This window comes from Anthonomus grandis, chromosome 17 (genome assembly GCF_022605725.1).
Source record: "Anthonomus grandis grandis chromosome 17, icAntGran1.3, whole genome shotgun sequence".
NCBI lineage: Eukaryota > Metazoa > Arthropoda > Insecta > Coleoptera > Curculionidae > Anthonomus > Anthonomus grandis.
This window is the reverse complement of record NC_065562.1, coordinates 13,555,471-13,580,250: the sequence shown is the minus strand read 5'-3', so window position 1 is coordinate 13,580,250 and position 24,780 is coordinate 13,555,471. Positions and strand designations below refer to the sequence as shown.

Below are 24,780 nucleotides of genomic sequence, written 5' to 3'. Positions count from 1 at the left end.
CTCGTTACTTATAATTTATTTTGACTATTAGCTATGTTCTATAAATATTATTAGGAAACGGTATGGTCTAAGAATATTTGTTAATTTGATTAATAAATAGTATTTCTTTCATTACGATCATATCCATGAAATATTTTAAATCATTTATCCAACAGTGAAAATATATATAAATTAATGAAAAAAAAAGAAAAAAAAAGAACACAAAAAATACACTAGGAATATTTGTCTACAATATCTATTGGATAGGGTGGTATTTAGAGCTGATATTCATCATCAGGCTAATGTTAGAAATAGACGGCGTTTAGATATTCCACGACATCGGAAAGAAATTTTTAAACGATCATTTTCTTATAATATTGCATCTGTAGTAAATAAATATATTACTGATCTTTCGCTAATGACAAACGGAGAAAATAAAAACAGAGCAATGCATTTAAAAATATGAATTTTGAATTTGTTATAGGTTTTTATTTTTGTATATTCTCTTTTTCATTTTATTTATGTAAAAATATTTTAAATGTGTTTTCTCGATTTTTGTGCACTATTTATTTATTTTTCTTTGGGTACTTACTATTAGATACTTTTTTTGGATAAATTATTGTACTTTATAGGCTACAACAGCCCTCAACTGCGCTGAGAAGCTGAAATTATGCCTTTTAATCTGCATTTTGTCTGTCTTTTTTTGTTACAATGATGTTTTTTTTACAACTTTGTAAAGATATGTATATGTGGATTAATAAACGGTATTATTATTATTATTATATAACAAGGTATCTACTTATACACCCAGTATACTCTCCTCAAAATCTTTAATGTTTTTTCAACGAACGAAACTAAAAACCAAAGAAAAGCGGGATAAGTCGGGATGTCAGTCAGCTTTGAGTGATGTGGGTCCGGTGTGGTCTAATGAAAAGCAAACAGGCGTCGGCCTATCATCCCGAAACAGACGACGCTTAGCGTCCGGGACGTTGTGACGACGTCGTCTATTGTTAACGAGGCGTGGTCCAGAACTGTTGATAAATTACTTTTTAATGGCTACTTTTTATTTTTGTGTGTTTTTTGTGTAATATGCTTATAATCGTATACCAATTGTATATCACTTGCTGTTTATTATATTAAATATTGCAATAAAAGGGAGCAGACGTACTTTCTAAGATGATAATTTTGTCGTTTTTTATTATTGTAAATACTATTTTGTGCATAACATAAAAGGATATGCAATCACCATATTTTAGAACATAATTAATATAGCAGTTGATTACATTTTATATTTTAATGCCTAAAAAGAGAAAGAAACATGTATTATCTAAAATGGTAACTCTCGACATTTGTTTTTTTTTTCTAAATTTTATACCTTTTTGTGCATTATTTATAAGAAATTTTATATTAAAAAGTAACCCAAAATGCGATGTCTGATATTAGATTTGCAATTAAATAATTAATTTCTTTATAGAACCTGTTTCATTGCTTTAAAAAAAAATTGGATCAAGTTTTTAAAATGATAATTTTTTTCCTATTTTCTGGGCATTTTAATACCGAAAATTTGTGTGCATAACTTTGATACTTAACATTACAACACAAACAGTCTAATAATATAAATTTTTGCTTTATGTAGCATGTTTTAGTGCTTTAAAATAATAAAAGCTTCAAACTAAAACCTAATAAAGAAAGACTGATATAGTTTCTGACATTAAATTTTCCCACTTTTTGTGCATATCTAGAATTGATTCGATTTTAATTATGTATTTTAACGTAACTCTTCTATTTATTTTTATTAACTTTGAAGTACTTTTCCAGTATTCAAATACAGGTTTAAAAGCCATTTTAAATATGTTTTTTATGAGTCTTTTTTATGTCGAAACGTATTTATGTATCAATCAAAAAAATATAAAAAAATTAATAGTTTTAGAGAAAAATCACATAATATTCTATTTTGATATTTTTATATTTCAAGTGATGTTCTAAAATTTCTTTGCTTTTAAAGATAGAGACATAATTCAATAACGGACAAATGTCTAAATGAATAAAGTAACTTTTATGCATTAACCAAAAAATTTTAAAGTAATTTTCCAAAATTTTAATGAATTCTTTGCTTTTAGAAATAGAGACATAATGGGCAAAAGCATTAGTGAATAAAGTAACTTTAACCTCAATATCAATCAATAAAAAATCTAAAAACAATCAAGTTTTTATGAATTGAAAAAGAAATTTTTTATGTTGAATAAAAAAGCCTTTGTTATGTTGCAGGTAATTTCCCAAAAATTTTATAATTTCTTTGCTTTAGGAGATAGAAATATAATTCAAAATGCCTCAACTAATAAAGCAATTTTAATGCATGAATAAAAAACGGAGAAATCAACAGTTTCTGAGAAAAATAAATAGTTTTTGAAATAAATCCCGTGAAAATTAACCTATTCTATTCCAGGCATTCATTGACTTTAATTTTATCTTAGTTACTCTGTTTTTTGGCCTTCCAGGCAATGACAACAATTCTTTACAGTCTTTTAGTCATAGAACAACTTTTACAATTTATTCCAGGCATTTAATGTCATTTTTTTAGGTGGCTAGTCATTTTCCTGGCACTAAAAATATTTTTTTTACATATCGAGTAAATTCTGCGTTTATTCTAGGCATTTGACGCCATTTTTCGGCTTTTCCAGGGATTCAGTTCAATTCAATAACTTTTCATATCTTAAAAGCCTTTGATTTTCGTTTTATTTCAGAAATTTGACTTTTAATCAGTGTAATTAATCTCTTAAGTCTTTCAGTTATTTGCTGTTTTTCTCTCAGATCTTCTTTTTGTCTGTGACAAGCACGTAATTTTTTTAATTTTTTAAAATTTTTTTTTCAGTTTCACAACCTCTCTCAAAAAATTTAAAAAGTCTTTTCTGAAGTTTCAGCTACCTAGGAGAAATAATTAGCTACTCAGGTCCCTGGATACTACAAAAACATATTTTTTTTAAATTTTGCCTTTTGGAGATCCAAATTTTCAAAATATTCCTGAAAAAACAAGTTTTTTTCTAAAATAATGTTCTTAAAAAAATGTTTCTTTTTTAATTTGCCTTGTTTTGGGATTTTTGGCAGATTTTTATCAGTTCCTAAAATAGTATTACATTTTATGTACTCAAAATTATATCTCTTTTTTCTTAGATTGAACTTTTTAAAAAAATTTAATTAAACCTATTTTTCGTATGATTACAAAATTAATTTTCTTTACTAAACTGAATTTTGTCGCCTAAATAAATATATTCTAAGATGGTTTCTAGGGGTTGGTCGTTACAGTGACTTGGATGTATTCTGTACTCATGATCTTTGTTTTGTTTAAGTCCAATTTATAGCAATGTTCCATGAATTAACCGAATCATGATATTAAGCTCTGTATTGACAATGACAACAATATCGTCGGCAATTTGTAAGTGGTTAAAATGCACTCCATCAATATTAATCCCGTGTTCTTGCCAGTCAAGCTTTTTGAACAGCGTTTCCCTGCCTTACTCCTCTTTTGATTGGAATTTTCTCTGTTTTTAAATCATAATTTAAAAAAAAAATTAACACAAATGAAAGCCTTACTATAGATATATTTGACAAATGGAATCCCTATTGCCCAAGTTTCGACAGAGTCAAAATCCTTGTGGTAGTCAAAATAAAGTATATTCTTTGATACTTGCAATAAGAGTACAAATTGTCTGTAGGTGTCAATAGTGCTAAGCCCCTTACAGGATCCCGCTTATTCGACTGGTTGCTAGCTTGATCGTCAATCGGTTAATTTTTAGTAAGCAATTTATATAAGTGTGATAATAAGCTGATAAGTCGATAATTGCCTATGTTGTTTCTGCGTTCTTTCTTGCATAAAAGGCTGATTCTGCATTTGGCCTCTCAGTTGGGATTTTTCGTTCTGTTAAGCAATAATATTTTATGCTTTATCAGCATCTCACCTCTTATTCAAAAAAATTTACTCGTGATTTTAACTGTGCCTGGTCACTTTCTGTCTTTCATTTGATGTAGTGCTATCTCCAATTCTTCAATATTCATTTCTGAGACTCCATCCGATCTTATATTTTGTATTATTTTCCTCTGATATTGACGGCCCTGAATTTTAGAACTATACAAAATTTTTAGAAGTTCTGCATTGTCACCATCTTTGTAGGTTCGCTAATTATATTACCCTTTTTGTCTTCTACTTTGGATTTTGACATAAAAAAGATTTTTGGAAAAAGTCGATTTTTTCAAAATTTCACAAAAAAAAATCTCGAAAACCAGTAACAATAGAGCTCTGAAAATTTGTGTACATATTCCAATGATAATTTGACTGGACATCTATTTCAGCGTTCTGTAAAAAAAATAGTTTTAGAGTTTTGATAAAAAAAAAATTGTTTGAAGGAATCGATTTTTTCTTTAAAAAATTTGTCCATAACTCAAAAACCAGTAAAAATTAAATTTTAAAAATTCCTATATAAAATCCTAGAATAATTTACCTACACACCTCTTTCAGCATGTTTAAAAAATCACAAAATTTTGAGGAAAAAAATATTTTTTCTCAAGGCTCATTTTTTAATAATTGAAATAATTGATATATTTTGAAAATGTTCATACATATTCCTAGGATAAATAAACTGGCTACCTAGTTCAAACTAGACACCTACTTCAGTGTTTTTCCAAAAGTTATCGTATCGAGTATCGATAAAAATTATTGAATAAATCGATATTTTTTCAAAAATTTTACAAAATGCCCATACTTCAAAAAACAGTAAAAATAAAATTTCGAGAACTTCCATTCTTATTCCCGGAAGAATTTGACGAATTTGAAAAAAATTTGAATTGACTTAACACCTATTTTAACATTTTTAACAAAATCTACAGAATTTTGAGAAAAAAAATTTTTTTGGAAAAGTCGATTTTTTCCAAAAATTTTGCAAAATACCTATAACTCAAAAAACTAATAATAATTTAATTTTACACATATTTCTGAGACAATTTGACTAGAAATCTATTTCAACGTTTTTCAAAAAATTGACAGGGCTTCAAGAAAAAAAATATTTTGACTTTCCGTTTAATAGTTCGGATCTTAAAACTTTTATACATTTTAATATCTTCATATAATTCGTAATAATTTAACCGTTATATAATTATTTTCGTATATTTCTATTTATTTCTTTGTTAAGATTCTTATATCATTGGTTTTCTTGAGCCATTTTTTTTCTACATTTTATTAGATTTTTTGTGTGTGGCTGATTTTGCTCAAAAGCATATACTTACCCCCTTTGTTTAAAGCATATACTTCTTGTTGCAAGTTGAATACTATTTGAGATGTTATTGCATAGTTCGTCTATTCCTAGTGAGTGTTAGCGGTATACCTAGTCACCGAACATAAACTAGAATAGAAGGATCACTCTAAGCGCCGCCCAAAATATTGCCTTTCTCACTCGCTTTCTGATGCTACTCTTTTTTGCTGCCCGGTGGCGACTGCGTTATACAGGGGCGTCTTCAATATTAGAACTATAATAGCGTTGTGCGGAAATTTTGTACTTTAAAAATGCCGGCGATATGTTGCGTAGATGGCTGCAGGAGTAAAAGGGGATATACATTTTTTTTTAAATAAAAATGGATTAGTTTACAGAAAAAAATACACGCTTTTCTTCGGTATTTCTTAAATATCTCGGAAAATTGAGATCCTACAAAAAAATCTAATAAACAAAAGTTGGTTTAAAAACAAAAGATTGGCTTTTGTTTGATTTATCTAGGTGCTATAGGCGCTAAGATACAACTGTGTGAACATAACCTCTTTTTTTAGATAACAAAATATAATGACGTAAAATAATAACGTGAAGTAATTAAAAAAAAAACGTTTTTTAGACAAATATCTAGCACATTTTTTCAAGTATGTACTATCAAAAACTTTAAAAATAAACTTGATTGTAAGTCATTAGTATAAAAATTAAAAAAGTCAGGAATAAAATAAAAATAATTGCAGTTTTAAAAAAAATTATCATAAAGAAGTATGTATTTATTTCAAAAATTAAGGCAGAAGGCTACGCTTAAGGCTACAATGGACTATATATAGGTACCAATAATATCTTCAAAAAGTGTCAGCGATTTAGAGTACATATTTTTTTTAAATCGTGATTTTAATCTAAAAAAATGCAAAATTTTTGGTAATATTCTGTTATTAGTGGTGGTTTTTAATAGTGAAAGCTATCCGATTTATTATTTATTATAGTTGCATTGCAATCATTTGAATGATATAAATTTTAGCCACTTATACCGTCTAACCATACTTAAAACTGCATTTTTTTCGTCATTAAGGGTGGTTTTTAAGGGTTTAAGTTTCAAAATATTGATGTGTACTATAATCCCCAATGTAAAACTATATTTATTTTGCATATTTATATGAATTCTAGGTTGTAAAACACCTATTTTCGTTTTATTTGAATTTTAGTGGTTTGTTCTTTCATCCCCTATTTAAAAAGTAAATAATTAGGCATTTAATAAGTTTTTTTTATTTAACTGCCTTTTTATATTTCACTGTTACCGAGTTCCATATGCTAAGTGTTGTTATCACATTATTATGTAAATTTTATTAAATCTTTAAAAAATGGGTATATTAACGAAGTTATTATTAATTAAGTGGTATGTAATATTAGGTAGGTAGTTTCTTGGTCAGTTAAGAAAAGAGCATGAAAGGAACGTAAAGCTAAGATTTAATTGTGTACATTCTAATAAACTTAATTTTAAAGCTATCTACCAAGTGTTTTTCTTACAGTTATTTGTTCAAAAGAGATACTTAATAATATTCTTTCAATTTCATTTTAACAATAATACAAAGTGCCTTTAATTTCAAAAAATTTCATATATTACACGCTGCCCGCCGCGATGTACGAAAATATTCCTTATTAAAAATGTTTCAAACACCCCCCGTATCGTAAAGGATTGCCGTCGAAACTAAATAATGATTTACGACCGCGTAAAAAAAGTCGGCACTGTTTAGAAGTCCCTACTTCAAAGGGCCGCAAGAGAGTGAACCTACTGTCTTGTTCTTTATACTGTGACCTAGTTTAGATTTAATAATACGTAAAAATTAGCTTTGTTCCGACTCAAAGCTTCAACGTATTTTTGTTGCTGCGCTCTAGTTTACTTCTTTCGAATCTTGTATTTATTTTTATGGTTCGTCCGGTCCGTATAAATTCGGTTATGGAATATATCCATTCTATTCATCAGAATATAGTCAATTTTATTCCTAACTTTACTCTATGGGCTTCTCCAAGTATATCTTCTCTGTACATTATTTACTATAGTATTTTCTACTCTAGAAGGTTACATGGTTCCATATAATTTTAGTATGAAATACAAAGAGAACATCAGATTGTGTGTGTTTTCTATAGAGCTTAAAAAAAACAGACAAAAATTGATAAAAATTAAAAAAAAAATACATTAATAAAAAAGGTAATTGATAACAATAAATTCATCAAGACTATTTCATCTAACGACGTTAACAAAACAATATAACGGAAATAGAAACAGAACAGAAAAAGAACCGGGGGTTGCAATAACAAACCCCTTAAAAGACTAATAATCAAGTTTATGGCAGTGTTAACACATAAACGATACAATCCCGAAGCCAAATTAATAAAGATCCCTTTTCCGAAGGGTAGTAGTGAAAAGCCTACCGAGTTTGATCAACGAATGATTTAGATTGATTAGGGGTGGAAATGGTAAAATAATTACCCCGGGTCTGTTTGTAGCCGCCGGTTCAAAAATGGATTAATACATTTTTAATTCGAACGTTGTGCAAACGGGAGGCCTCCCCTTTTGTATTGGGCCAACGCCGGCCGTCTGCCGTTGTTTGCATAGCTCCGGTTTGTTTTTTTATTTATAGATTGTGCTTTTAAACCGCGCTTTGGCTGCTGCTGCTGCTGCTACTGCGCCCGTTCCTGAAACAGATTAAAAGTGTAATCGATGCTGTTTACTTTGCTAATGTATTTCTGATTGATTGAGTGGTGGCTGGATGGTGGCCGAACGTAGCGTTAACCAACCCTTTTGGCGATTAATATTATGCGGTTTTATCGTTTGGTTGCAGTTAAGTTGATTTTCCGACCAATCTAAATTGATTTTTAATTAGTGTTTATTTGAGCTAGAAGTTTGGAGAGAATATTTAATGATTAATATCGAAATATGTATTGAGGCAATTGGCCACTTTCTGCAGAGTTGAGCATGTGGCATCGAAAATTTAATTAAAATCTTTTATCTATTAAAATGGTCCAAAACTAATTTTTTGAACTGGAATATCCTACTCGTATATTTTATTTGATATTTTAATGGACAGTTAGATTACCTTTCATTTAATATAACATATTTCTATCAGCATATATATCTATGTAGCAGCGTTTTAGAAATAAGGACTTATTTTCGTCAAATTTGATAGCTTTAAACATTTTTTATTGGCAAATTACTTAGTCCAATATTACAATAATACTATAATAAATAACGGTTTTTATTTTACTGTTTTTCAAAAAATATACAGGGTTTTGAAAAAAAGAGATTTTTAGAAAGGTCGATTTTTTCAAAATTTCACAAAAAAACCATAGCAATAGAGCTCTGAAAATGTCTGTGCATATTCCAAGGATAATTTGACTGGACCTCTATTTTAGCATCCTGTAAAAAAATTAAGGGAGTTTTAAAAAAAAATTCCGGATGAATCGATTTTTTCTTTAAAAAAATTTGTCCATAACTCAAAAACCAGTAAAAATTAAATTTTGAAAATTCCTATACAAAATCCTAGAATAATTTACCTACACACCTCTTTCAGCGTTTTTCAAAAAACCACCGGATTTTGAGGAAAAAAATATTTTTTTCTCAAGGTCCATTTTTTCTCCAAATTTTAAAAAAATTGTCATGTCGCGAAAACCAGTAGAAATAATTGATATGTTTTGAAAATGTTTATACATATTCCTAGGATAATTAAACTGGCGACCTAGCTCAAACTGGACACCTATTTTAGCGTTTTTCAAAAAACTGACATCGAAATTGAAATTCAGTTGAAATTGAGTATCGAAAAAAGAAATATTTTTGGAGAAACTGATTTTTTTTTTTTTAAATCTTACAAAATGCTCATATTTCAAAAAAAAAGTGAAAATAAGATTTTGAAAATTTCTATCAATTTTTTTGCAAAACATTTTATAAAATACCTATAACTCAAAAACTAGTAAAAATAAAATTTTGAAAATTTCTACACGTCTTTCTAAGATAATTTATTTAGACATCCATTTTAGCAGATTTGATATAATGTGAAGTTTTTATAAAAAAAAAATATTTTTGGAGAGGTTTATTTTATTTTTTCGAAATTTCATTAAATGCGTATAAACCAAAATCTGATAAAAAAAAATTGAAAATTTCCATACACATTCCTGAAATAATTTTAACTATACATCTATTTTAGCGTTCTTTAGAAAATTATGAAAGTTTTGAAAAAAAAAATTTTAGTCCATTTTTTTTTATTTTCAAAATGTCTATAACTCAAGCCCAGTAGCAATAAAATTCTGAAAATGTTTACACATATTTCTAGAACAATTTAAGTAAATACCTGTTTCAGCATTTTGTTAAAATGTACCCAGTTTTAAGAAAAAAAATTTAGAGAGGTTAATGTTTACAAAATTTTTGAAAATTATGAAAAGAATACTGAAAGACAGAATCTTAATATTTATAGGTAAATATAATGAAACAGATAAGTTTCAATTTGGGTATATTAAAAAAAGTAGCAATAAAATTAGTAATGAGTTGTATAGCAGAGAAATCGATATTATTGTATTTAAAGATTTAAAGAAGGCATTTGATGTGGTTAATTTTGATATATTGCTTCAAAGAACTAAAAAATCTTGGTTTTCTGGGATTTATTTACAATTTATTTTAGTCATATAGGTATATAAATATCAGAAAATTATATTGGGTGAAAATAGTAGCTAGCACTCGGGAGTTTACGTAGGGAAGAGTACCACACGGATCAGTGCTTGGACTCCTGCTATACTCCCTACATATAATATACTTAGCCAACGAGGGTGGTTACAATGAAAAACTAATAGAACAACAAATAAATTTAGATTTAACAAAATAATTGAACTGGTTGTTGAGCATTATATGCAAAAATCAATTTTTTTAAAGAAAAATATAAAAAAAATAGAATTAAACAGGCGAAACATCGCACTATAAACTAACAGTGTTTCATTCCCACTCCTAAGTTACAATGAACCCTAACGTTTCACAAAAAAATTAATAAGATAAACGAAATTAAAAATATAATTTAAAAAAGTACGTATAACATATCTAGATCTAATATTATATAGATGAAAACCTTGATTGGATAGAACACCATCCATTTATTAATACAAAAATAATACCAGCAATAAAAAAATATTACTGAGCTGCATATAAATCTAGAAGATAAATAAATTACGAAAATAAAATATGTATATATGTATATTGCATAATTTTTGAGTCACTTCAGATAGAAGATTAGATAGAACCCTTGATTTTGCTAAATATTCAATTTATTTAATAAATAATTGTTTTAATTCCACTTCTACTTTTTAACTTTTTTTAATAAAATATTTTAAATTTAAAAATTTTAAATCTTAATTTTAACATTAGTGCAATGTTAGATTTAAAAAAATCATAACATTTTAATTCTTAATTTTACATTTTTGGCCTATATTAAAACAATCGTTATTTCAAAATATTTATAAAAAAAAATTAAATTTCATTTAAAATTTAAATTCAAATATGCCGGTAGTCTTAAACTTAAGGCAAACTATTATTAGGATTTTAAAAACCGAAAAAATACAAGTTGTTTAAATTTTGCCATTACGTTAAAAAATTGAAAAATACAAATCTTTTCTTATAATATAATTATTCACTTTTTGAATAATGTTACTGGACTGTTAAGAAATATTTCTTATGAACTATTCTTGCCATCTCTGAGTGTTATAAACTTTCTTCCCCTCGCACTGATTTCAGCTCTTTAACATCTTCATAATTGCACCTCCTTAGACATCTTGGTGTTCTTGCATGTGAATTTCTTTGCTCCATCAGTCATAAATTCCCATCCAGGATCTAATAGAGCCGAATAATGAGGGCGGTCATTTTTCAGCGACGACGAACAAAATAAGGCGGTGCTCGGCGTCGTTTAGACAGTGTTTTGTTTCCGGTGACGTAATCGAGCGTCGGATTAGGAGCCGCGGTGGCCAAGGGAGCGGCAAATTGAAACGTTCCGCCCGGAATGGAACCGATTTCGTTCCGGGACTAGCAACAAAAAATACAACCAGGCATGCGACAATCACTAGATTTATGGTTAGCTTAAGAAAAGGTTTCTTGGTAAGTTGATGCATCACAAAAGAATTTGTCATTTTTGAAATGTCACATACGTAAACCACGTCTAAGGGGAACAAATAATTCTCATGTCATAAACCTTTTAGTCGTATCCAATTAAGTTATGCCAAAATCAAAACGCTTTTTATAGTTTTCCAAGTAATTTTTGGCCTCTTTAATTTATGTTATGATAGAAATGTAAATTATAACCGGGTCATAAAAAATATGATAACCCAAAGGAAGTAGGAAGTGCAAAGCACGCAAAGTTAAAGGGCCGCGAGAGATAAAGTTGGTAATTATCGTATTCGCGAACAATGTAACGGGCCATAACTTCCTTTAATTACGGAATATTCGGAACAATAAACGCGATCCCCTCGACATTAACCAACCGCGCACGGGTTAACCCCATTACGGATGCTTACGAAGCTGTTCCTTTAGTGTTATGCCAAAGTTCGCTCGTTATTGACTACCATCGAAGATAAACTGGATGTTTGGCGTTTTAGCTGTGATGTTGATTTTAATTATTTTTTTAATCATATTTTATTATATAGGTTAATTTAATAAAGTATTTTCAGATATATTTATTCCAACTATGAATATTTAATTTTTTGTTAATTAAGAGACTTTTTATATTTAATAGTAATTTTTTTATATTTAAAAGACTACGAAAATGCATAACATCTTAGGAAGCCATCAACCATATATTATAAAGATTAACTTAGTAGGTAGTACAGTAGTAGGCTGTGTGGTCTCTGAGAAGGATTCTTGGAACAACTTAAGAAAGTAATAACAATAAGATTGCTGAAAGCTGACGGAAAAACAACAAAAGAAACATGAAAGAAACGAAGAAAATTAGGTATAAATTATAATCTAGATAACCTAGAATATGACAGCACAATAATACTGTATAAGGGAAGGCTAGACTCTAAGCCAAGAGAGGAAGAAATAGAAGATTCAGTACAGTGTCAACTTATTAAAGTATGTTTTCATGAAGTGGCAAGGGAATTGTGTGTTTCAGGAATTCCAAGAAAGAAAACAACCAGGAAGACCCTATTGATAAGATGAAGATATTGAAAGGGATATGAAGGAAAAGAAGGACAAATACAGAAGCTCTTTAAATTGTAAATCTGATAAAGACAACGCAAAATACGAGGAAGGTCAAGCACAGAGAAAGATAAAGCAGAAGAAGAACGAAACATGGGAATACAAGTTTATCAACGCTTTTCTAGAAGGACAGAATACAGAGAGCTAGAAAATTATAAAGTTCCTAAGAGTAGAAAAAAAGAGATATAATTGCGCCAATTCCAGTAAAGTATATACATATTTTAATTTTCTTTTATATATAAAAAACCACAAAAAAAATTAAACATTTTTTTTTTGCAGAGTTTGATGGGATGTGGAGAGAAGTTGAATTGGGTTTATAATATTTCTTCTACGCATTTAGGATTCTTCTTTATATTTAGTTTAGCTCAGGATGTCGAGCATCAAGTATGGCCTTTGGATTTATCACAGTGAGGTCTAATTGTCAACCCAACCCAATCTAATCCAATTCAATGCAATTGAACCCAACTCCTCTCCAAAATTAAATCTACAAAAAAGCAATTAAAAAAAATGTTGATCTTTTTTGCTGTTTTTTATATATATTAAATAATGATTTTCACGCACTAATTTTTATTTTAAATAACTTTTAAAAACAACAACAAAATGTACAAGTAATAGCATTCCCAAATAAAATAACTGTAAACGAAGTCAAAACAATATGCAAATCTTTAAAAAATGGAAAAGCGCCGAGACCTTTCCCGAAAAATATACGCAATTCTAGTTTTGAGCAAGAAATAGTTCCCAAACCCGAAAAAAATATTTTATACGACTATTGAGCATTTTAAAATAATTAAAACTAGTTTTACGCAATATGAAATGAACAGAACTAGTTCTGTATATTTCTGTGTTATTAGCACTAGTTTTGCTTATTTTGCAGCCTCCCAAACCCAGCTAAAAAGTAGGGTTATGTTTATGGTGTTGTTTTAAATTTATTTCGTTTGTGCTCGTGAAATTATAGATATCACAATTATTTTAAGTACGATATTTAACCATTTACCTCTATAAAAATGCAAGCTGAATTCGAGTCACAATTAGTTCGGTTATTGGAGGCTTCAGGTACTCAAAAACTTAATCTTATGGGGAAAAATGATGTAAAGGAGGCAAATTTGTGCAAAGCCCAATCAAAACCCCTATCTGCTAAACAGTACATAAGAATAAAGCGTTTTGATATAATAAGTATAAGTGGCGTGGAAAAGTTAATTAAAAAACGCAAAGATGATTCTGATGCCATACTATATTTTGTTTCTACGGACGAGGTGTTTCCTATCGTTCACCAGGCACATATTTCTACGGGTCAAAAACGGCATAAAAGTATGTCTCGGAACAACACTAATTATTTACTAAATCTATTGTTTATATTGTACAATGCAAGTACCGCCCCATTGGCTAGACAAGCCGTTAAAAACAGCTACATATTACAAGATGCTATTGGCTGGTTTAGTTTACAAATTAGTTTGGGTTAGTTCAGGTTAGTTTGATTACCTTAAGTTGGTCGAATAATCAAAAAAACTATCCTAAGCTAATCAAAACCAACCTGAACTAACACAAACTAATTTGTAAACTAAGCCATCCAATAGAATTCTGAAATATGTAGCTGTTTTTGACGGCTAGTCTAGCCAATAGGACGGCACGGTATGGTGCGTCCGGGCGGTACTTAAGTTGTACAATATTAAATTAATTTAGTAAATATGCCTCCCGCTACCGGTATCCAAACAAATGCCAGGAAATTGTAGGATAACGACAAGAATTAACAATAACTTATAAGGTTAGTTAAAATTCTTAGCAACTAATAAACTAACATTTAGGTTATTGGTTGCCTATAACGTCTTATTACGGGGATTTATTCGGATACCGTTTCCGGCACGTTAGATCTCAATCTAGAATTTTTTTATAACGCATGCACTTTGTTTCAGCATTGGAAGAAGTGTTAAACAAAAAATACGCAAACATTACTAGAGAAACTATTAACACATATCCAAAACTGTGTGAAATATGTCAACTGAAAAAAACGGCACCTAGAAAGAGAATCGTTGTTAAGCCTATTTTAAGTAAAGTAATGAATTCTCGGTGTCAAGTTGATCTTATTGATATGCAGTCCGATCCAAATGGAGACTACAAATTCATCTTGAACTAGCAAGACCATTTGACAAGTTTTGTGTTCTACGCCCAATGAAAAGTAAAGCTGCTGTAGAAACTAATAGAATTTTTTTGTTTATTTGAAGCTCCGTCAATACTTCATTCTGATAATAGCCGTGAATTTTCCAATCAGGTCATTAATAATTTAAAATGCCAGTGGCCACATCGAAATTGAAAATCGTTCATGGAAAACCGCGCCACTCACAGAATCAAGGTTCTGTGGAACGGTGTAACAGAGATGTGCGAGATGCTTTTATATGTTGGATGTCCGATGAAAATACAAAACGTGTTTCGTCCAGTCAAAAAAAAAATAGAAGCTACCACAGTGCAATTAAGCGATCCTCATACGAGGCTAGATTTGGTTGCGCTCAGAGAAATGGTTAAAAGGATACTGACTTGCCCCAAGATTTAGTTGCTTCTTTGGAAACTGAAGACGATCTCGTAAAAATGTTAAATTAAAGCAACAAACTTTAAAAAACTATAGGATCTATAGATGAAACCGAAACAGTTGAAGATAACGTGCAAGTTTCTATGATTCATAGGAAAAATATAGCAAATAGTAAAGTGCAAGTTTTTATAGTCAACAAGGATAATATGGATAATACCGAAGTGCAACTTTCTATTATCGATTAAGATAGAGTAAAAGGAGAAGAAGAAACTTCTAAAGGTAATATAGCCATTGAAAACACGAGAAACGAAAATGAACTTTCGTTATGTACTGTGTATCAAAAGCCTAACACCTGCAGCATTTTAAAAGTTAACAACGAATTGTAATCAGAGTTTTAATGTTTTCTTTGCCAACGTTCCTGCGATATAATTACGAATCGTGAAAACGCTAAATGAGGTTTGGAAGTACAAGCCAATTTAATGCTCGCACAATCAAATAAAAAATTTAAACCAGCCTCAGTTGGCGACAATGTCCTTGTACGCATACCAGACGTGGATCGTGGCGGATTAGCACCACGAAATGTAATGGCAGTTGTTCAATCAATTGATGATGGGTTTTACAAATTAGCAACAAAGTCTGGAATTTTACAAAAACATTTTTGTAGAAACGGGTTTCAGTTGGCTGATAATAATATTTTTATAGAGAACAACAATTTTGGCGATAAGAACGACAGAGAAATATCACTTAGAACAGCATCATCCAATATACCAGGGTCTAAACAAGGATTTATTTCATGTATGTGCATTAAAAAGTATATCATGCTCTTGTCGAAAAAAAAATGTCCTCTGTAATTCTAAATGTCATCATTCAGGCTCTTGTTTAAATAAATAATATTTTTAAATTAACTGGATACTTACCAAAGAATAATTTTTTGATTTTGTATTTGTTAGAATATTTTTAATTTAAATAAAATAAATTTACATACCATTTCCAACTTTATATCTAATTTATTCCGATGCTGACGCTAATTGAATAAAAAAAGCAGAATTAGAACTGGTCATTTAGAAATATTCAAAACTAGTTCTGTGCATTTTAAATTGCGCAAAACTAGTTTTGTTTATTTTGTAATGCTCAAAAGTCGTATAAAATATTTTTTTCGGGTTTGGGAAATATTTCTTGCTCAAAACTAGAATTGCGTATTTTTCGAATTTGACTATTTAGCGTAACATATATATACTGGGTGACACAGAAAAGAGGGAACACTTATAAATTTTTTACTTTTTAGGATAAACAAATGAAATTTGGTGTATCGATAGAATAGTTGTAAGAGCATCTTTTGACATATTCTATTGTTTTCCATCACTTCTGGTCTAACAGGAAATGACACTAACTTTCATATTTTAAATATATTATTACGTATTTCGATAGAAAATTATATTCTGAAAACAATGGAATTCTATTTGCTACTTTTTGTTTTATCCTCATAAAAAAAATCTTTTTTTTTTAATTTTAAATTAGGGTGCCATGAATGCGTTGAAAGTTTTAATTTTTAATCAATTTATTACGGAAAAATAGTTTTCATTGCGTTTTATGAAATCTTAAATCGTTTACACGCCTATTTACAACGCCCAAATCATTAATTTTGGCATTTACATTATTTTTTTAAATAGCGCATTACTGGGAACAACCACTTTTAAAATGCGGTTTTTTGTCCCTATAATTTGATAGGATTATTTTTTAAATCGGTTGATAAATAAGCCCATAAGAAGAAAAATACTAATTCACAAAAATGAACGAACAAGAAGCATTGTAATGACATGCCGGCCTATTTTTTTCAAATGACAACACATCATATTTTGTAATAGTAGCTAATATAACGTAGGTAGTAATTAATTAGTAATTTAGAATGTTTATTTATGTGACATAGTTTTTTTCTCCTTATAGGCTTATTTATCAACCGATTTAAAAGATAATCATATTAAATTATTAAGCAAAAGAAACCGCATTTCAAGAGTAGTTGTTCCCAATAATGTTCTATTTAAAAAACAAAGTAAATGCCAAAATTAATGCTTTGGCCAGTTTAAATAGGCGTGTAAAAGATTTAGGTCATAAAATGCAATAAAAGTGATTTTTTCGTTATTACTTGATTAAAAACTTTGAATGCATTTATGGCAACCTTTTATAATAAAAAAAAATATTTTTCTATGAGTATAAAACATAAAGTAGAAAATACAATATCATTCCAACAAAGCGAAAGAATTAGGAAGGAACATGGAGAGTTAAAGAACAAGGTGACAGTATTGGAGAATGAAATCATGAAGTTAAAGAAGCATGCATATGTAAAAACTAAGAGAAAATAATATAATGATACTTAATGGTGCTAATGAAACGCTTAAAAATGGTGTTAGAAAAGTGCTAACTGCAATAGGCGTTGATACCACAGAAAACGACTACCAGGGGGTAAAAACCATTTCAAGTCAATCAACCAACAAAACAACCCTTGCCACATTTAAATCTTTAAAACTGAGAGAGCTAGCTATTGAAAAGAGGAAAATGTTAAAAGATGTAAACTCTTTAACCATTGGACTAGAAGGCCCTATAAGAAGCATTTATATAAACGAAGATGTATCAAAGGATGTCAGAATTCTATTATTAACTGTATCAATACCTTGCAATCCTACTTGACGAGATGTTCTTGTTCTTCAGCTTCACCATGTCATATTAATGTTCCAGTCTCTCCAAGGCAACGATAGATAGAAGAAAAGGTTATATAATGCGATTGCCTACAATTTGTGCATGTCTCTTAATACAGGCGAGCATTGCAAACAGCGATTCAGTTAATGAGCCAAATAATAGGACCAAAAACAGTTTTTTTTACTTTAGAACCCAAACGGCTCATTTGCGGACATATTTTTACCAGAGAAAAATAATTAAAAAATATTTATTTTGATATCCCCTTCTATCTCTTGAAGTTTGTCGGTATATTTTTCGAACAACCTGTATATTACAGTTAAATTACCTAATTATTGTAACATTAACGTTTTAATTAAATTTATAAATCTCCACGGAACAGCTAGAGTTTTCCCACATATCTAGGCCCCCAGGAAAGTGAAACTATATAGCTGTAGAGTACAGCGGCGGCAGCAACGGTAAACGTTTTAATTAAGGTGATTAAGTGACTTCTCCGTCGGCTTTTCGAGCCGTTCAAACAAATAAATTAACTTTAAAAGTGAATTAATTGCCTCAGACGAAACTCAGATGGGGATCCGTCTTGCGGAAATGCTAACTTAACTCTCCCGGTTTGTTTCTTAATTACGGTGTACATAACGAACTCTTGTTTTCGGTTTGTTTTAATGCGAATTAAGCCAGAGATTTTCCGGGGGGGAAGGAAGGGAAAAAGGAACAATTGCTACCGTAAAAGCCTTTTTTTAAGAACAGTATGGTTCGTAAAACTTTGATTTTTAACATGATCACTTTAAAACACTTTCCAGTACTTCTTACAGATCATGCAGCTTCTTTATAAGCTGTCTAAAAATCGCTAATTTTTCTTAGAGCCGATAAAATTAAAAATGTACAAAGTTACCTCAAATGAATGAGGGGGATGGTGTATAAACACAGGCGAGAACAATCGTCGATAACTCGTAATGACGCAATCCGACGATATGTGAACAGCTGTTAGACAAATGAGGGTCGGCAACAAGCCACCGCCGGGATTTCGGGGTCCGAGTCCCGAAGGGGGTTCCCGGGGGACTTCGCCCCGTAACAGATCCAGGCACAAGATTTATTTTTAATTGAATTGAATAAGTAGCTGGCCGGGCCAGAAGCACCGTCTTTTGTCAGTGGTAAATGATTTGGTTAATTTTCGAACAGTTCGTATTCGTTCGAGGAGCCAACGACTTAAATTAAATAGAACTGAAGAGCATTTAGTAGATTCCAAAACCAGAATTGGCATAGTGTATCATATTATGTTTAATAGAATGAACCTGGCACAAAATTGCAGCATAATTGTTCATATAAGAGGCATTAAAACTTAATAGAATAATTGAAGCTTTAAATGTTTTCGCAAACCAGATGAAGTAACTTTCAACTTAACTTCAACACTTGAATTAATTTATTATTTTATAACTAAATTATAAATTTGAATATTCTTAGCATTTTAACGATTCTTCTAGTTTGGTGCGTTGTCCAATCACTCGCATTCATCTGGATTTGTTAACCACATTAATTTTCAATTTAATTTTCTCTTAATACTTGCTGGAACATACTCAGGTGGTAAAAGAAAAAAGTCAATATTAGCAAATCTATGTAGAAAAAATAGCTCTAGACTATCCTATTGTCAAAAGCGTAAAACTATCAAGCTCAATGACCAGTAGGAAGATGACTGAAGAAGTTGAGAAGTTGGGATGGAATCTTAAAGATTATAGAAATTTTTTTGTTGTAGAACGATGTACTTAATCTACGAAGGCAAATACACCAATATTATTGAAAGAAATTTAACACACTGAAAACTATCATAGAGAAAACAGACCCCCAGGTTATATGAAAGTATTTCTAGCTAGCAAAAAAATTTTAGTGCTCTTTGTATACAAAACACTTAGTTAACACCTCACGGAAAGATACATATATTTAATATTTGAGGAAAACACTTAACTGAAAACCTTAAAGTTCTTCAGATTATTTTTCCTGTCTAATTAGTATAGAAAGTATAGACTTAAATATTTAAGAACAATCCCTTATTACTTATCATGAATTTTTTGGCCAAATAATAATGAAAAAATAGCAAATCGCTATCACGCAAACATTCCGTAAATTGAAAAAGAATTAAATTGAATTTTTTCAAAAATCCAAAATAAAAATCCAAAACAAATGTCCAAGTCTGAAAGAAAGAACTTTTGGTAGATATTGGTTAAAAAAGTACTATTTTGAATTTATAGTAGTGGTTTCCCTCTCTGGGGGAACTGTCACCTTGTCGTCGGTGAGAGGGCTCAGTAACCTACAGCCAGGGAGCAATGCCGGCGGTAGCATAGCTACCGGTAGAGCGACCCATGCCGGTAAGGTCTCGAAGTGCTGAAGGTGAAGCTAAGAAAGTTCCCACGCAGCGTCTGATCCAGAGTGGACGGCTGCAAACAGCGTCTGTTCTCCATGTCAGGAGCGGCTGATATTCACATCTTCCAACCCGTTTAGCCAACGTGGAAGATTATGGCTAAAAACCTCCGTAAACCATGATGGATTTTAAAATAAACGAAATAGTACCCCAGGTAGGTAGATCATCGCATGACAAATCCCACACCAGTAACAAGGTCAGCCTCAAGGATTCTGGGGGAAGCAAAAATCCATCCCCTCGACTCTTATTACAGAACAAATTTAAACTTCACCTAGCCACCTATAATATTCGAACAATGAGATCAACCGAACATCTGGAAGAATTAAAGGTGGAACTATCCCATATCAAATGGAACATCTTGGGCCTATGCGAAACCAGATTACCGGACGAAAAATGCATCACACTGAAATCAGGCCACCTTTTGTATCGAAACAACAGAGAGGAAAATACATTGGCGGAACAGCGATAATGATTCATAAGAGTATAAAGCGGCTAGTTACTAAGATGAAATCCATATCGAGTAGAGTCATTTACATAGTATTGAAGATATCGAAAAGATATAGCGTCCAAATAATTCAAGTATATGCCCCTACATGCTCTGCACTCGATGATGAGATAGAGAGATTCTACGATGACATTTCACAAGCGCTGACAATAGAAACAGCACACTACAAATACAATATTGGCGATTTCAATGCTAAACTAGGAGTACCAGCGGGAAACGGAAATCAATATGTGGGTAAATTCGGACTGGGTTGTACCAACGAAAGAGGAGAAAGACTGATCAATTATCTCCAAAAAGAAAGTATGTACTGTATGAACTCCTTCTTCAAAAAATCAGAAAAGAGACGTTGGACGTAGAGAAACCCGAACTCAAATACGAAAAACGAGATCGACTACGTACTAACCAATAAAAAGCTCACTATAAAAGACGTTTCGGCCCTAAATCGCTTTGATACTGGTAGCGATCACAGGTTGGTAAGAGCTAAAATAGAAATAAACGTGAAGAGTGAACGAAATAAGCTAATCAAAATACAACCATTTCCCACATCAAAAACAATCCAGGAAAACCGCCAAAAATTCCAAGCTGAAGAAATTGTCTAATAAAGAAGCACTGAACAGCTTGAATATAAACGACCTAGAAAACAGAATAAGTACTGACATTAGAACGACAGCCAAAAAGATATGTGCCACTACCAAGAAAAATAATTCAAAAATAAAAAAGGAAACTAGAGAACCCATGGCGAAGAGAAGAAACTTGGAGAAAGGGACTTATGAATACAACGAAATTAACAGATTGATAAAAAAGAAAACAAGGGAAGATTTAAGGCAATACAACACATAAATGATAGCAACGACCATCGAAAACAACAAAAACATGAAAGTACGTAAAACACGTAACAATGATGGACGCCTCCAAATACATCAACTAACGGAAACATTAAAGCGGACAGTAAAGATTTAATGGATATCGTGGAAAATTTCTACAGCACACTGTACACAGGAGTCAACCCAGAACAAGCAATCGGAGTTGATGAAACGATTCTCAATGTAGGCTCCGAAGATCTTCCTGACATTACCAGAGAAGAAGTAGAACTAGCATTGTCTCAAAAGAAAAACGGTAAAGCACCAGGGGAAGATGGAATTATAGCTAAAATGATAAAACTTGGGGGAAGAACTACTGTAGAAGCAATGACAATTCTTCTTAATAAATGTATGACAGAAGGCGTGATACCCCAAGCATGGCAAAAGGCCCAGGTAATTTTACAGTACAAAAAAGGTTGAGAATCGACAACCTATCGACCTATTAGCTTACACCTCCAGCCGTACAAACTTCTGACAAAGATAGTAACAAATAGGCTTACAGCTAAACTAGAGGCCTATCAGCCCCCGGAACAAGCTGGCTTCTGAAAAGGTCATAGCACAATAGAACACATACAATCCGTTCGCACTATAATAGAAAACTGCAACGAGTACAATAAACCACTACACCTCGCATTTGTTGACTATAACAAAGCTTTTGACTCCGTATAGTTGTGGGCTATTTTTAAGGCCATGAACAATGCGAGAATCGACTCTCGATACAAGCAGCTTCTCAAATACATATACGAAAATGCGAAAATCACCGTTAAAATCTCAGAAGAGATATAAACAAACAAAATTCAAATAAAAAGAGGAGTAAGACAGGTGGTGTCCCCTTGCACCATCTCCCCAAAGCTGTTTACACTGGCACTGGAAGACGTTTTTAAAACTCTGGACTGGAACGAGAGAGGCATCAAAATCGACGGCAAACATCTGAGCCATTTACGCTTTGCGGATGATATAGTACTCTTTAGCCAGAATATAATAGAATTACAGGACATGTTGGCAGAACTTCAAAGAGAATCGAAAAGAATAGGTTTAACCATGAATTTAAATAAAACAAAAGTCATGTCACCTGACAATATTCAAGTACATATAGAAGACCGAATTATTGACAACGTCGAAGAATATGTATATTTGGGACATTGCATTAAATTGGGCAAAGAAAATCAAACTGCCGAAATAAATAGACGTGTTCGTTTGACATGGGCAGCCACGGGTAAACTCTCACACGTCTTGAGAAATGAAACTATTCCAATTAATTTGAAAAGAAAGGTCTTCAATGCCTGCTTACTGCCCGTGATGACTTACGGAATGGAAACCATGACACTCACTGTTAAATCAGCTAACAAGCTTAGGACCACCCAAAGAGCCATAGAGCGGATGATGCTAGGAATAAGCCTGAGAGACCATATAACAAATGAGAGTATTAGACAAAGAACTCTAAAGTTGAAGACGTCATAACACGCATAGCCCACCTGAAATGGAGCTGGGTAGGACACGTCGCCCGACATCGCCCGACAGGACGACTTGAGATGGTCAAGATACATCGTTCAATGAAGACCTCGCATACATAAACGCAGCGTTGGCAGACCACAGTTACGCTGGCTCGATGATATCAAAAACAAAGTGGGCAACAGATGGCACCAAGTGGTACAGAACAAATAAACATGGAAGAATATAGGGGAGATCTATGTCCAGGAGTGGACTGTGAAGGGTTGCTGAAAGAAGAAGAAGAAGAAGTGAGTGCATTTAATCCAATAGTCTAGGTTCGAATCTCCTTATAGAACTTCTTTTGCATTTTTGAATCATCACTAGTTTACTCCTAAGAGTGTCAAATATCAAAATCCAATCAAATTTTTAAAGTTGAAGTACTACTTAAACTTAAATAAGTCGCACGCTACTGTTTGAAAATTTATATGGTCATAATTATCGTATTGTAATAATGTAATTTGAAAATTTTTAAAAATCCATGTTTGGTCCCATTCTCATGTATCTTAATGTAAGTTTTATGTCTTCAACGTCTAATTATTTGTTAATTAATTAAGGTTTTTATCATATCCCGTGGATGCCATTTTTATTGGGTTTTAGTCGTTTTAACCTTTTAGCCTTGTCTGAGACACTAGGTCTGTAAGATGTATTGACGGAACCCCTTAATTGGTGTAAGTAATTTTAATACCTTTTGTAGTTTAACAATTTGAATCTATATCTTATAAGTTTCCTTGGTTCTTTTATACTATCCCTGATAATGAACATGTTATATGTCCGAAACATGTCGGATTAATATTTTTTAAATAAATTTAGTGGAGGATGACCGAAGTATCTTTAGTTACCCAATAATCAAATATTTAATTTTTTAATGAAAGGTGCGTCATAGGCAATTAAGTTATGCATAATAAAAAAATATTTCAATTAATTAACGAGTAGTCTGTTTTAGCGAGTGTTTGTTTAAAAAATTACGATTTAAAATGCGAAAGTTTCACTGGATTTACAGCAGTCAGCTCTATAAAATAGTGCATATGACCAAAAGTGGTACATAGCAACAATTTTTGTGATTTCTCCAAGGCTTTTGATTGTGTAAACCATAACATCTTAATTGACAAATTGAATCACTATGGGTTGAGAAGAACGCCCCTTGAGTGGTTTAAATCGTATCTCAGTTACAGAAATCAGCTTGTAAAGGTTGATACGACGAAGTCTTCTTGCAAACCAATAGAATGTGGGGTACCTCAAGGTTCAGTCCTGGGCCCTATTTTGTTTCTGATTTTTGTAAATGACATGGCCAATCTTAACATCAGTAGCAAAATCTGTCTTTTTGCTGACGATACTAGCTTTACATGGAGCAATCCGGATGCTAGGGCACTACATGCTACTATTTCTAATGACTTAATTACCATTAAATCGTGGTGCGATTCTAATCTTCTGTGCCTAAATGTCTCAAAAACTAAAGTCTTATCATATAAAACTACTATTCAACCCTTTGTACTTAACAACACCAGTTTGGACGTTGTTGAATCTGTGAAGTTCTTGGGACTTAATGTTGACTACTCCCTAAAATGGGACTTGCATATTGATGCCTTATATAAAAAATTAAGTTCAGCATGTTTTGCCTTAAGATCAGTTTCCAGGGAATTAAGTTTTCAAACATCAAGAACAGTTTATTATGCCCTTTTTGAGTCACATCTACGTTATGCCCTTCCATTCTAGGGCATATGCGGTGTGACTCAATTTGAGCGCATCTTTAAACTCCAAAAAAGAGCAGTTCGGTATCTGCTTGGACTTAATAGCAGAGCTCACTGTCAAGAAATCTTTAAAAAATACAAGATACTTACCT

At 31.4% G+C, this 24,780-nt stretch overlaps 1 protein-coding gene across 1 annotated transcript; it reads left to right on the top strand.

Moving 5' to 3' along the window:
- The first annotated feature begins 18,663 nt into the window (after positions 1–18,663).
- Positions 18,664–22,910, top strand: LOC126746595 (uncharacterized). Its single transcript, XM_050454904.1, has 5 exons — positions 18,664–18,739; positions 19,915–20,031; positions 20,665–20,889; positions 21,532–21,842; positions 22,272–22,910. The coding sequence occupies exons 1-5, from the start codon at positions 18,664–18,666 to the stop codon at positions 22,908–22,910; spliced, it is 1,368 nt and encodes a 455-aa protein (XP_050310861.1).
- Positions 22,911–24,780: the final 1,870 nt, after the last annotated feature.

Excerpts from the sequence above, each read along its gene's own strand:
- LOC126746595 (XM_050454904.1), top strand. The coding sequence starts at position 18,664 with ATGAGGGTCGGCAACAAGCCACCGCCGGGATTTCGGGGTCCGAGTCCC. Across the intron at positions 18,740-19,914 it reads TTCCCGGGGGACTTCGCCCC|TAGTGGTTTCCCTCTCTGGG; the intron begins GTAACAGATCCA and ends TTGAATTTATAG. Across the intron at positions 20,032-20,664 it reads CGGTAGAGCGACCCATGCCG|TATATGCCCCTACATGCTCT; the intron begins GTAAGGTCTCGA and ends AAATAATTCAAG.